At 35.9% G+C, this 15,277-nt stretch overlaps 1 protein-coding gene across 1 annotated transcript in view; it reads left to right on the top strand.

The window, feature by feature from the left end:
- Positions 1-11,036, top strand: part of BMP5 (bone morphogenetic protein 5) — a 180,375-nt gene extending 169,339 nt beyond the window's left edge. The window contains exon 7 of the mRNA XM_027852929.1: positions 9,205-11,036. Within this exon, the coding sequence (XP_027708730.1) occupies positions 9,205-9,354 (150 nt within the window). The 3' untranslated portion in view covers positions 9,355-11,036. The remainder of the gene's footprint in view (positions 1-9,204) is intronic.
- The last annotated feature ends 4,241 nt before the right edge of the window (positions 11,037-15,277 follow it).

Below are 15,277 nucleotides of genomic sequence, written 5' to 3'. Positions count from 1 at the left end.
AAGTGACTTGCCCAGAGGCAAACAGTTAGGAAGTTTCTGAATCCTGATTTGAACTCTGGTCTTCCTCACTCCAGGCTCAGTGCTCCAAGTAGTACATAAAATCCTTAATAAAAGGATTTGTTCTGTAAAACGTGGACTCAGTCAAAAGGTCACACCCAATGACCTAGAAGGCCACTTCTGGCCTCGACACCACAGGTTCCCCATTCCTCTATGCCATCTAGAGACCTGGACCTGACTTCCTACTACATGAGTAGTAGCTATTCATGTATAGTTCTCTGACCCAGGGCAAATTACTTCAATATTTTTAGACTCAGTTTTCCTCATCTCTAAAACAGGTATAATGATTCCTGTAGCCCCTACAGCAGAGGGTTGTGGTGACTGTCAAATGAGATAATATGTGGAGAGCAATTGCAAAACTCAAAGGAATTAATCAGTTAGTCAGTCAACGTAGACATATTAAGTATTTACTATGTGCCAGGCACTGTGCCAGGCATTATCGAAATCACAATGATAATAATAAGCATTTATTATTATTATTAGAATCAATGATGGATGAAATCAGATAACATTAATAGTGTATACATTTATATAACATTTTAAGTTTTATAAAGCACTTTTTTCACAACAAGCTTGTTAAAGACAAGTGGTATCTCTATCTGACAAAGTGGCAAAATACTTACAATACTAGTAGTGCATAACCACCATATATTCAATGAGCCGCTAATATTTCTAGATGGCCCAACACAACTGACTGCTATTGTTTTGTTTGAAGTGAGGCATTCTGTAGCAGTAGTTCAGCTACAGAAGTATAAGTAAAAGGCCCTTGGGAAATGTCACAAAGTTTCAGAACATAATATTATCCATGATCATATGTTATTTGAGTAAATTAGGTAACTGTCCCTAGGAGAAAATGATTACTGAGTTGAGATATTATAGAATATTGTTTAATGGCTAATAATAATAAATAGTATCTAGTATTCATATAGCACTTGAAGGTTAGCAAAATGCTTCACAAATATTATCTCATTTTATCCTTACAAAAACCCTGAGAGGTAGGTATTATTATCATCAGCCTTATTTTACAAATCAGGAAACTGAGGTTGAAGGAGGTTAAATGGCAGACAGGGTCACATACCTAGTGAATGAATGTCTAAGGCTAGTTTTGAACTCAAGTTTTCCTGACTCCAATACAATGCTCTATCTACTTAGCTGCCTAAGAAGAAACAGATGTGTGAAAAGCTGAACTATTTTCTTGTATAAACATAAACCGAAGGATGACAAGAAATGTCAAGAGGTAGTCAAGCTAGTAGAGACCCTAAAGTTTGTGTCCAGACTTTGGTATATCATCCTGAGAACTGTTAAAACTCTCTGAATCATGCGAAACAGGGGATTGATGGGGTTAACCAAAGATTTTTTTTTTTTAGGCAATTGGGGTTAAGTGACTTGCCCAGGGTCACACAGATAGTAAGTGTCAAGTGTTTCGTCTGAGACCAGATTTGAACTCAGGTACTCCTGACTTCAGGGCTGGTGCTCTATCCACTGTGCCACCTAGCTGCCCCAAGGTTAACCAAAGATTTTAAAGAAGGCCCTTGAGATATCTTATAGGAAAAAGAAACTTATGAATGAAAACTAAAACCAATCAATGAATCAACAGATATGTATTAGGCACCTGGAAGATGCCAGGAACTCTGTTAGGCACTGCATATATAAGGCAAAAATGAAACAGTCCCTCCCCTCAAGAAACTTACATTTTACTGGGGGAGACTATAGATATTTATGTGTATAGATATAAACTATTTACTTAATTAACACAGTCCAATTAATAAGTAATTATTCTTTAGAAGTAGTCAGAATAATTTTTTTTTACTCAAAAAGAAAAAAAGAATATCAAGAGAAATAATGAAAAAAAAAGTGGAATGAAGGAAGTGTCTAGCAGTACCAGATCTCAGACTATATTACAGAGAAATAATAATAGAAACTATTTGGTGCTTTTTAGAAAAACATAAAAGAAATGACCAGTAGAACTCTGAAATAATTGAAGATAGTGGATCTGAGTCTTTCAGTCTGCCCTGTTTACTGACCCTGAGGTTTAGGTGTTGTCCCGATTAGAAAATGACGTCTTTGAAAGCAGAGACTGTCTCACTTTGGTTTCTGTATCACCAGCATTTACCATAGTAGTGCCTGACGCATAGAAATGGCATAAACTTCAACAAAACAACTACTGGTACATAGACTTCCTCTTTGACACAAATAGCTGAGACAATGAGAAAGCAGCCTGATAGAAGGCATAGGGACATGAAAATCACCAGATATAAAGGAAAATGATTATTTTATTGACTTTTGTAATCAGTCCTACAAACTTATATCTTTAAAAAATTGCAATATACACTCTTTTTGCTGAGATCACTTGTTTGACATGATTTAGTGTTGAGTTGACAAGAGTTAACAAATGTTCTTTAATTCATGATCAGATTTTTATTATATTCGATACAAAGCACATAGGTCATGACCCCCTCCCCCCCACAAAAAATCTAGCCTTAATTATGGAAAGCTAGGTGGTGCAGTGGATAGAGTGCTGTTTTTGGAACTAGAAAGACTACTCTTCATGAGTTCAGATCCAGCCTCAGACAGTTACTAGCTGTGTGACCCTGAGCAAAACAGTTTGCCTCACTTTCTTCATCTGTAAAATAAGCTGAAGAAGTAAATGGCAAACCACTCCACTATCTCTACCAAGAAAACCACCGTGGAGTCAGAAAGCATCTAAACTGAAAAATGACAACAAGCCTTGATTACAGTCCATAGGTTCAAAGATGTTTAAATAAAGAGAATTCCAATCTCATTTAAATAAATAATTGTATCCTATGTTTATTTCTAGAAGAGAAACAAGAGAGAAAACAGCAATTTTTATATCCAAAATATAAAAGAATGACTCTAGCTATATAAATACATTGAATGCAATTTGGAGGAGGAGGAAGTAGTAGCTGGGCAAGGGGATGAGGATGGAGGGCATGAAAGTCTTCATATATAGTGAGAAGATGGCACTTGAGCTGATTTTTGTAGGAAATTGAGGATTCTAAGAGTGTAGAAGTTATAAGGGGGTGCACTCTAAGCATGGAGAGAAAGGAAGGTTTCAATAAGCCATGAAAAATGGTCTGAACTGAGGCAAAAATTCTTGTGGTGGTGATAGAGAGAAAATAGAGTAGTTCTGTGAATGGATACCAAGTGATGTAACTTGTCTATTTGTGAGGATAAACCAGACAGCTGTAAAAGATTACATGACATTTTGAATTTGTGGAACAGAACATCCAAAAGAAGAGACAAATAAGGTTGTTCTCTGTGCCATGCAGAGTACTAGTTAGACAAACCTAGTGCCACAGCAAATTATTATGGAAACGTGCCCATGGTTTTTAGTGCGCTTCATTTTAAAGAAGTACATTCTTTCTTGTTTCTTAAGCAGAAAACCAGAGATGGCACATGGCCAAGGAAAGGAGGATATAGCTAGGATTTGTGAGCATTTCACTATTAAGAATGCCAAGTGGTCCTTGCAAGCAATTCCAGTTTTTAACTTTACAGGATAGACTAACCCAACTTCCTTCTGAGTAACTCGGTTGCTAAGAATAATCACTGTTGTGGCTTAGCAGTCCAGCTGCCCTGACTGCTTAGTGTTTCACTAGTATTTAAATTCTGTGGTTTCCCAGATTTCTGTGCTCTTTATGCTATGGCTGAACACGTACGCAGTGCACAGGATGGCCAAAATCTGGGGATATGGATTTGTAAGTGATGAATGGAAGAAAATGAAGAATACAGACTTTATTGTTTAAAGAAGATTTGAATTTCTAGCTAACCTTATATGCTTCCGAAATATAAACCTTACAGTCAGGGGGAAAAGATGAGGAAATCACAAGAAGGGAAAGGACATCACAATTTGACAGTGCTGGGTATTTGGCCTACTCCTCTCTTCTTATAGACAATGTATGTGCATGTGTATACCAACTCTTCACAATTGTGAGAGAATACACCCCTACTTTTTGAAGGAATATTATGTTACTATTTTTCTTATGATGATATATCAATAAACACCTTTCCTTTGGAAAAAAGGCATACAAATGTTATATCTGGTAGTCGACAAAGAAAGGTGATCAAGTTCTTTAACACAAAGGGCAATGTTTACAGTGAAATGCATTGAGATACTTTGGGTTTCTTAACCAGTCTCATGTAGTGTGTGTGTGTGTGTGTGTGTGTGTGTGTGTATGCATGTGTATGTATATGTATATTATAATATAATATGTATAGTGTGTATAATTTTAATATAATACAATGAATAATAATTAATAACATAGCATACTATGTATAATATGTTAATAATAAATAATATAATTATAATATAATGATATTATATGTATATTATATATATATATATATAAAATTATTTCTGGAAGAATAGGTGTCTTGGCTTCACTCTTGTAGAAAACAACAACAACTATAGCCTTACATTATAATCTTTGTGGAAGTTTTTTTTGAAATACCCAACAGTTTATTGATCCTAGCATTGAAGAACATGGCTCCTTTAAGAGATTGGAGTTGAAACATACAAATCTATAAAGAAACAGTCCTGTAGGAGCTCAATATTTAACATGACAAACTATGCACCATGATACTCTGCTACTCTTGATCTGATTGGTTCATTCTAAGTTTTATAGCAACCTTCAGTTGGATTTTTCTTATGGTCCCCCCTTGGGTCAACTTCTGCTCTTTTCTATTAAATCAAGTGAATTTGGTAAATTTTAACTTCTGTTCCTTCTGGTATGAGATCTCTTCTTTCTGACACTACTCCTCAGTTTCTGATGTTAATCACTCTCTTTTTCTCCTGCTCTTTGTGCAAACAACACTGCTTTCCTTTTTCTGCAATCAGATGTAACCTTTAACTGATGTGAAGAGCACAGGCTGAAGAGTTCTACTATTTGACCTTGTGAAATAAACCATAATCCATCACTTCCAGTCAGTCATTCTATCAATAAGCATTTATTAGGCAACTACTGTGCACGAGGCATAGTGTTAAATTCTGAAGATACAAAGAACAGCAAAATTCTCTGCCATCACTGAGCTAAAAATCTAATGGAGGAGACAACATGTAAACAACTATGTACAAACAAGTTATAAAATATAAATTGGAAATAATCAATGAAGGGAAGACACTGATATTAAGGAGAGATGGAAAGATGGGTAGATAGTGAGATTTTAGCTTGAAACTGAAGAAAGAATCCAGGGAAATCAGGAGGTAAAGATGAGGAAGAACAGCATTCTAAGCATGAGAAAGAGCCAATAAAAATACCTGAAGTTGGAAGGTAGTGTGTCTTGTTCAAGGAACAGCAAGGAGGTCAGTATCGCTGGATTTCAGAGTATAAGGAGTGAGGAGTGTAACATAAGAAGATTGGAGAGCTATGTGTATTGGAAGTTATAAAGGGTTTTGACATCAGTTTTATTTATTCCTGGAGGTGAAGGGAAGCCAGTGGAGTTTATTGAGTAGGAGTGTGATATGGTCAGACCTGCATTTTAGGAAGATGACTTTGACATCTAGGTGGAGAATGAACTGGAGTGGGGAGAGGATTGTGATAGGCAGACAGACTTTTATTGTGATAGTCTGGGAGTAAGGCGATGAGTGCCTGCATGTGGTGGCAGTGTCAGAGGAAAGTAGATGATGAGGGCCTGCACCAAAATGATGGCAGTGACAGAAATGAAAATGGGGCAAATGAAATAGATTATACCAAGATAAAATGGACAGGCCTTTATAGCAGATTAGATATGGAGGGTAAGAGAGAGGGAAGAGTCAAAGAATGTCACCTAGGCTGTGAATTTAGATGACTGGAAGCATCATGTACTTCCAAAAGTAATAGGGAAGTTAGGAAGAGGGGAGGGTTTAAGGAGAAAGATCATGAGTTCAGTTTGGGACATGTTGGGTTTAACATACCTGTAAGACATCTAATTTGAATGTCCAGTAGGCAGGTGGAGATGCAAAACTGGAGGTCAGCAGAGAGGTTAGGGCTCAAACATTGTATACTATTAAAGAAGAGAAGTCTTTATTATCACAGAATAAATGAGAATTAATTAGAGAAGAGTTTATCAGAGAGCATTTATCCCTAATATGTTTTTTCTACAGATGGCCTATATGTACAAAAATATTTATAACAATTCTTTTTGGCATGGCAAAGAATTGGAAATGAATGGGAAAGCCCATAAATTGAGAAATGGCTTAATAAATCATGGTACATGAAGGTGATAGAATATTACGTTTTCTTTAAAAAAAAAGTTGCATTAATGCTCTTTAAAAAAAAGCCCTGTCACTTCCCAATGACTTTTTCTCCTTCACCAGAACCCTCCTTCAATAGAACTCTCCATTACAACAAAGACATATAGTTGAGCTAAAGAAAACAAAACAAAACAAAACAAAACAGGCCATGTCTAACAGTTGAAGGTTCATTCTGCATCTAAAGTCCTCTTTGCCAAAAGGAGAGGAGAAGGCATTTTTTCAGCAACAGTTTAGTGATGTCGTGATTAACCATTGAGTTGATGCAATTTCTTGCCTTTCACTGTTGTTTTCCTTTGCATTATTATGGTCAGTAAGCAAATTGTTCTGGTGTGTTTACTTCTCTCTGAATCAGTTCATACATTTCCCCTACTTTCTCTGATACCTTAATGCTCATTGTTTCTTCTAGTGTCATAATCACATAATCATAGGATCAGATATTTACAGCTGGAAGAGGTCTCAGAGGTCACCTAATTCAACTCTTTCTTTTTACAGATAAGGAAACTAAGGCCCAGAGAGATTAGAGGCTTGTCCAGAGCCACATAGGTAGTAATTGGTAAAGCCAAGATTTGAACTCTGGTCTTATGAATCTAAATACAACCCCTTTTTTTCCCACTGTACCATAATTTTTTTCCAGTTATTCCCCAAATGAGTGTTATCCATTCCCTTTTTTTCAAGTTATTTGCTACGACAGAAAGTGTTACTGTAAATATTTTTATATCTCAACTATTGACTTTCAGTAGTAGCCTCTAAATTCATTGAAATATATCCAGTAACACCAACATTTCCCTCAAGCAAAACAGTGGTCAGCATTTTTTAATGGAGAAAATACACTCTTCTCCTTAAAAAATAATTTTTAAAGGTCATTAAATACCATCAGCTGTAATGGTCATAGAGTATTCAAGGCAGTGCCTAAAAAAAAAAAAAAACAGAAAAAATAAAACAAACAAAAAGGCACCCTCTGATATGGATTTGGAACAAACTCCTGCTCTGCATCACTGCCCTGGGATATTATACATAAGTCATAGCACAACGCCAGCATACATGGGAAGTGGGATTTTTCCTGGCATTGTGCACTATAAATGCAGAACTCTTGTTCCATAAAAACACATGGAACAAGACAGGCATGTTTGTTGTTAAAGGAAACCATGTTTGTGACTAATACGTTAGAGATCCCATTCAAGAACAATCCATCCTTATGTAAAAATTACTTTTGGAGACTGCCAAGGTCATTGAAATATGCAGGTTATCAATCACGCATGTGTGCGTTAGGGAAGATAAAGCTGATGAGGGACACAAGCTATATCTGAAAGTCCCAAAAATCTTCCAACTTTTCCTTTTGTGAGGTCTTAGAAATTTCAAGTTTCTGTCAGCTCACCTCATTTTTCCTGACTTTTCTCGGGAAATTTCAGTACTTGTATATCCTTTCAACCAAGGCTGGATGTGTATTTCATTATGTATCCAAAACTCCTGGGGGCTCAACTGGTTTTCTGTAAGCCCTGATGGCTCATCAGTAGGACTTCCCATAAACTTTGTCAGGAAGGGGGTTGAGGGAGTCTTGTGGGGGGTGGATTGGGGCAATGTAGAGGTGGGAGAGATCAGATGCATCTTTGCTTAATTATCTGAAATCAATCTTTAGGTAAAATGCCTGTCAGATAGAATTAGCAGGAACTATTTCTGTTCATATGTGGTCAACTTTTCAATTTCATTTTATTTTTCATTCTTAGGCCAGGTATCTAGACTTTGTCCCCCTCCCTTGCTGCCTTTGCTTCACTTGCTTTTTAATACCTCCTACAAAGAGCTGGAGACATAGAACTAAAATAATCTCTAAGTAGTCCAGTGACTTTTTTTTGCTCTTCTTTGTATCCCCAAAAGTTGACAGTACCTGGCGCATCGTAGGTGTTTAATAAATGGTATTTAACTGACTAGTAAATAGATTCAGCCGAGAAAAGAGAAAAGTTAAAAACACTGGTCAATTGAATTGTTTTCTTTAAATCATCATAGGAGTGGGGAACCTGCAGCCTTGAAGCCACATGTGGCCTCCTAGGTCCTTGGGTGTGGCCTTTGACTGAGTCCCAATTTTACAGAACAAATACTTTTATTAAGGGGGTTTGTTCTGTGTGATTTTTTTGGGGGGGGGCGGTGATGAAGGGTTCTGTCAAGCTCGAAAATCTTCAAGCCTGGACTCAGTGACAGATTATCAGCCGAAGATCAGACTAGATAATATTGAAGATGCTCATCAGCTAAAAGTTAGCCACCAGGTGATATTTTTTTTCAGCCACAGCAACTCATGAATGTCTCTGCTAAGATATAGAAGCATTCTTATCTGCATTAGTGGAGGGAGTACTGAGGCTAATGACATTGTAAATGCATAAAATAATAGTTTAAATATTTCTGTGCTTGATTTCATTCTCCACTTTGGTGTCAAAGCCTTGTTCCTAAAAGCCTAGTTCTGTCCATGTTAATCTCTCGCTCAATGAAAGCCAAAGGATCCCTTTTACCTCTAGTATTAAGTATAAGCTCATCTATTTAGCATGTAAAACCCTCTTCAGTTTGGCTCCAACATTCTCTTCACACAATCTTTGATCCAGCCAAACCACCTTCTTGATGTCCCTTATATGATACACTCCATCTCCCATCTCTACTGGGAATGATCATTGAATATCATTCAGTGAAAATTTTGCCTAATTACTTAAGAGATCTTTGGAAGACGCATGAGATTAGGAATTAGTTTAACTTCATGTTTAAAAAGAATATCCCTAAACATAAGTGGTAGTTTCATAGTAGATGTCCATTATTGATTATAAAGTACTCAAGAGTTTTCATTCTTAAAAGCCACAAAATGTAATAAATAATTGAATGTCTATTTTTTTAAAAAAAGTTATTTGTTTATTTTCCAGGTTCATCTGATGTTTCCTGACCATGTCCCCAAGCCTTGCTGTGCACCAACTAAGCTGAATGCAATCTCTGTGTTGTATTTTGATGACAGTTCTAATGTCATTCTGAAAAAATACCGAAATATGGTTGTGCGTTCATGTGGTTGCCACTGAAATTAAGTGATAGTATATTAGCAACAATATTAAAGTTTAAACTAAGGTTTATCAGACTGCAATTAAAAAGTATATGTTTGGGGAAGAAGGAATCCTCTAAATTCATTCCAGTTCACTCCATCTTTCATCCTATGTACAATATTATGTATATAGAAGCTTTTTATTTATTTACAGGTATGTAGTCTCTTTAATGGGTGAATTATCAGTACAATCTATTTTCTAGATCATCACAGTATATGATAGATCTGAGTTTTAGTGGGTTATATGGAGAGCCATAAACCCATTCCATTTCAACATTAAAAAAAACCTGTAGGGTTTTCCTGAAACTAGAACTCCTGTGACTGTTTTATATTGTTGAAAGAAATTGAATACATTTGGGAATGTTGTGCCAATGAAAACCATGGTAGGATATTTATTTAGAGAAGAAACTAAAGAAAAATAATAATAACAACCCAACAAAAGTGCTTTGGATCAACTCAATTTGTCTTTGAGGGGTCCTGCTCCATTCGATAAAGTGAAAAGTTGAACCAATGCTGAGTAAATAAATGGTAGGTAGGACATAGAAACTGAAAGATTGCACATAATTGTTATAATTGTTTGCTTTAACAGAATCAGTGTAACTCTAGGAGCATTTTACTTCTTGGCTAGTGGAGTGTAGATTTTGCAAAGAGCTCAAAGCTTCAGGAATTATGTGGAGACAGGCTTGAGCCTGTATCCATAACTTTCCAAGTTAACACTAAAAAATTGTAGTACAACCGTCTTACCTCAAATAAATCATGTCTGTCTATTATCTCAAGCATTACTGCTGCGGATTTTTTTCATGTTTAATAACTTAGTCCAAAATAAAGAAACACATACATGAGCCACCCTGTCCCTTAGACAAGAGTTACTGTATGTGTTCAGGAGCAGAAAGACTTCAACAGAGCCATTTTCTTGAGCTCCCTGTTACATATAACTAGGCTTGCTGATTGATGTGATGCTAGGGTTCTTAGTTGGGGGAAAGTACTGAAACTCAACTGAATAAAATTACCCAAAACAAAACCCCCTAGAATTATTTTGACACACAAATTGATACATTTAAACAAAATGTTCTTAGAGAATTTGCCATTTAGAAAGAACAGCTGAAATCCATTTTTCATATCTCTGAGAATGTGCTTGTTCAAATCCATGTTGTTGTTGTTGTTGTTGTTTTAATGGATATTTCATAAAACTTCTTCCCAGCACAGTCGATTCTAAGAGGAAAGGTTCAGTTGTGTGTATGTGTGCATGTGTGTTCTTCCCTCTGAAATTAATTTATTTTCTCTCACTGTTGGAATGTCTTCTAAAACCATTCTAAAACATACACTTAACTTTTTGAAGAATGGGCTGTTGTTTTCCAGGACAGTTCTCTTTATGGACTCACCTTCAGATTTATATGTAGTGATTTCATTACCTTCCATAACTATGCCTATTTGCAGTTCATGTGAAAATAAATAAAGCACAGTACCACTTGTGAGTTTTCTCACTTGGGGTCATTTGGTTAAAAAATTATATCAGGAATAACTTCAAAAGAGTTATGAGTTTGTTTGTGATTCAGGTATATGGCTATGCTGTTTTAAACACAATTTATCCTAGAGAAAATTTGATGATAACTGTATTTTGGGGTACATTAAGTAATATATTTTTAAATAATGGTGTACCATTGTGAGAATTTTTTTTAAAAAACTGAAGTTTATAATATTATTCTTTAAAATGTGCTGTTTAAATATATTTCTATATTTTAAAATATAATAAACCTGTAATGCTATAGGTGGCTCTCTTGTGTGCTATTTAAACAAAAAATCTGGTTTTCATTATAAACAAATGTAAAGCACAAATATTGGGGATAGTCTGGAGATGAAAAGTTTAGAGGGAGACATTTCTTTATTTTTTTAAGGTGCCATATTAAAGAGTGATTATACTTGTTTTGCTTGACCTTGAAATATAGAACTGAGGAAACAGATTTCAGCTCAATAGAAAGAAAAGATTCCCAACAATTAGAGTTGTCCAACCATAGAATGATTTGCCAGGAAGTGTGGCCAATTCCTATGCCTCAAGGCTGGAGAGACATTTGGTGACATTACTGAGGACCTTCAAGCTTTGCATCAGTTGATGGCCTGGAGGACCAGTGAAGATTCTCTCTGAAAGATCGGGAAAAGTAATAAACTATGTTAACATAGAGACAATGAGTAGGATTTTCATATAAGATAATAAGTTAGCTAGATTTCATTATCCCTCTACTATATCAACCTGGAATGGGCTGCCTTAGGAAGCAATGGTTTCCCCCTCCCTGAAAGTGTTCAAACAAAGACCAGATGGTCACTATTCAGGTATGTTGTAGAAGTGGTTATTGTTCTGGTACATGTTGGACTAAATGACCACGGAAATCCTTTCCAAATCTGAAAGCCTACAATTTTGTAACATAACTGTGAACTATATTTTTGCATGGATATACAGAAAGCAGGTTCATTTTCAAATGCATCACAGCTTTCCTTAAGTTATTCAAACAGCAAGGGTAGTCAAGATATATTATAAAAGAAGAAGGATGGAAAAAAATGCTGAAGAAATGCATTACCTCTCTACGAGGGATGAATTTGCATTAGTATACTCCAAAGTCATATATAAGTATACCACTGGAATTCAATCTTTACATATACTGGATTACCTTATTTGCAGATTATTTTAACACTTTTTATCATTTTACACATTTCTTCTTTAACATTTTCATATTCCGAGTTTGAAAGACCTTGGATTTATTCCTCTTGGGATCCTTGTTGCATTCTTTAAAACAGAAGGAAAAGAATAGATCATATTGGAACTGAGAAAAACAGGACAGCAAAAGGGGGAAGAAAGGATATGATTTATTTTTCCCTAACAGAATGAACTGTGTCATGTTATAATCCTTGTATCACCATTGGACAATCTCAGCCAGATTCAACTGGCTACTTTGCAGTCTGGCAAGTATCAGCTCCCAAGACATTCTGGAATGAATAATTAGCTCACATAGCAGTCTCATTCAAAGCAAAAGTGATCCAAATTCCAAAATACAAGTAACCATCTCATAACCATTTAGTCAAGTGTTCAATCCATCATTCAATGTGCATCTCAAGTTACCTGCTTCTCTGTCGTTTCTCTTTCCCCTAATCTTCCTTGTATGTATAAAACAGAAGAAATATGTCTCCCTGGATTTTTTTTTCAGGATTGGTGATGGGTTTCCGAACATGTGACTCTATCATGACAGTGAATATTTTTGTTTAAAATTCTCTCCTACTGACAGTGCATGTTGGCAATTCTTCTGCAATACACCCTATGCCATCAGATAGTTGGGTAGTAATAAATCTAGAGGGATTAATTAAAAGTGAATCATTAATTCACATTTAATAGGCATAGTATACAATTAATGTCAGTGTGGCAAACACCAGGGTAAACGGAAAGGCCTCCATGTCTACTTTTGAGCAGCTGTAGTTATCCTCTGACTGTTTTGGTCAACCATGAGTACACTTTTAATTGGCTTTTTAATTGGCTCACTTTCCAAAAAGCCAGAACAAATGACCACATTTTACATAATTATAGCTTCCTGTAGTGCAGATTTGAATATATGTACTAAAGGGGTTATCTTCATCCCTTAGGACTCTTTTTTTTTCTGCTGGTCTTGAAGTATAAGGATAACACTTGGTGGCCCAAGAGTTGGTATGGGGAAAGGCATGACCCACTCTGCTTATTGTTGAAGAGTATCTCCCACCTTAAGGCAGCAAGGCTGTACATTGTATATTTCACTGGCCCTGAGGTAAGGAGGACCTAAGGAACTCAGGTCAAGAAGACCTTAATTTAAATCTGGTCTCAAACATTCACTAGGTATTATATCCCTGACAAATCACTAATGTCTGACTCAGTTTTCTCAACTGTGAAATGAGGATAATAACATCTATTTCCTAGAGTTGTTGTGAAGATAAAATGAGATAATATTTGGTGTAAAGCACTTACTTAGTACAATGTCTGTCACACAGAAGACATTTAAATGTTAATTTTTTCTTCCCTCCCTCCCTCCTTTCCTTCCTTCCTTTATTTCATTCTTCCTTCTTTCCTTCCTTCCTTCTTCCATCTCTCCCTCCCTCCTTTCCTGTTTCCTTCTTTTCTTTTTTCTCTCTTTCCTTCCTTCCTTTTTTTTTCTCCCACCAACCCCCAGGATCATGGTTAGAAAGCCAAGAAGAAGTTTAAAGGAGCAATATTTACTACTTTAGTAAATCTGGTTCAGTATTCAAATAGAGAATATCTGAGCTGCTCTGAGAGTGTGTGAGGATGGAGTGGGATTTGAGTGTGGGATGGTGCTGAGAAGGGAACCTCCATTATGTAGCACCAAAGAGGTACTGCTCAAGAACAGAAAAGGTTCCTGTGTGTATTATTGCAATAACCTTTGTTCTATTGCAGGTCATATAGCTAGAAGATGATGGGGCCCCAAATAAGGGGAAAACAGCTAGAGTGTTTATGTTAAAAGAAATGATAGAGAAAAGAAAGAACAAAAATTATAGAATGTTCATTTTAATTTTGATGCATGTTGCATCCTTTGGCTTCAACCTGGATTGCAGCCTTGGAAGCAGTCAGATTTGCAGCTTTTGTGAGAGAATGGGAGATACAAAACCCTTGATGCCAAACCCTAGTATGCAGCACATAAAGGGAGCCAAAGCATAGGGCAAAGAGTTGGAAGAGGAGATAGGAAATGGCAAATGTTATAAATCATGACTTGATTATTGTTTTGTTCTTTGTCTAGAATCTAGACTACAGGAAGCCCTGGGGAAAAATGTTAATAATTCAGATTAAACTTAAAAGTGCATCACGCCTAATTTTTTTTTTCTTCAGAGAGCTGGTTGGTAAGCATTCTTAACCACTGTCACTGAGACAGACAAACTGACCATGTTATTTTCTTTTATTTTGGGGGGTGATACATTTCTCTGATGGCATTCTTTTCAGTACTTCTGTATGATTCCTATCTTGTAGTGTGTCATATTACTCATACCTATCATGTTCCTCTCTATCTTCCTTTGATTACCTTCAACTTTGTCTCTTTGGAGATTCTTTTATTCCATGGTTTAGTCATACAGCATAAAAAAATGGTATTTATAAACTGGCTGTTATTTTATGAAGAAGTTTAAGGTCATTTAAAATTTATGTTATTATAAGATGTAACAATAAAATTAAGTGTTTTCTTTATCCCTATTTTGCCCCTCCACAGCTAGGAAAACAATTCTTTTTAGAATCTAAGTATGAACCTGAGGTGAGGTGAGACTTTCCAAGAAAGTGAGAATATGTGGTTTGTCTTCCTTTCGGAATTCATTCAACATTCATTTAACAAATATATTTTGTTTCTTTCCTTGTGTGAGAGTAGAAAGCAGTGAGTTAAAATTTCAACTTTTCTAAAATGGTAGCATCCTATCATATTTCAAATACTGGTCTATAGTCTCTCTCTCTCTCTCTCTCTCTCTCTCTCTCTCTCTGATTTCTCATCTATAGTCTCTTGAGTTAGCTAGGTGGCTCAGTGAATAGTGTTGGACCTAAAGTCAGGAAGTCCTGAGTTTGAATCTGGCCTGAGCTACTCACTAGTTGTATGATTCTAGGGAGATCAGTTAACTTCTCTCAGCCTGTTTCCTCATCTGTAAAATGGGAATAATAGCACCTAACTCAGAGGATTGTTCTCTAATGAGAAACATATGTAAAAAAAGCTCTGCAAACTTTAAAGTATTATACACATTTTAACTATAATTTTAAAAATAATAATTATTGTAATAGTTGTATCCATGCTTTTCTTCAAAGACATCAGAAAAAAAAACATTTTAACTTCAGTGATGGATAGTAGTAGTAGCAGTAGTAGTAGTAGTAGTAGTAGTAGTAGTAGTAGTAGTAGTAGTAG

The sequence above is a fragment of the Vombatus ursinus genome, unplaced genomic scaffold, assembly GCF_900497805.2.
Source record: "Vombatus ursinus unplaced genomic scaffold, bare-nosed wombat genome assembly UNPS02009835.1, whole genome shotgun sequence".
NCBI lineage: Eukaryota > Metazoa > Chordata > Mammalia > Diprotodontia > Vombatidae > Vombatus > Vombatus ursinus.
Note: the sequence above shows the minus strand (reverse complement) of the source record. Positions and strands in the feature narration are given on the sequence as shown.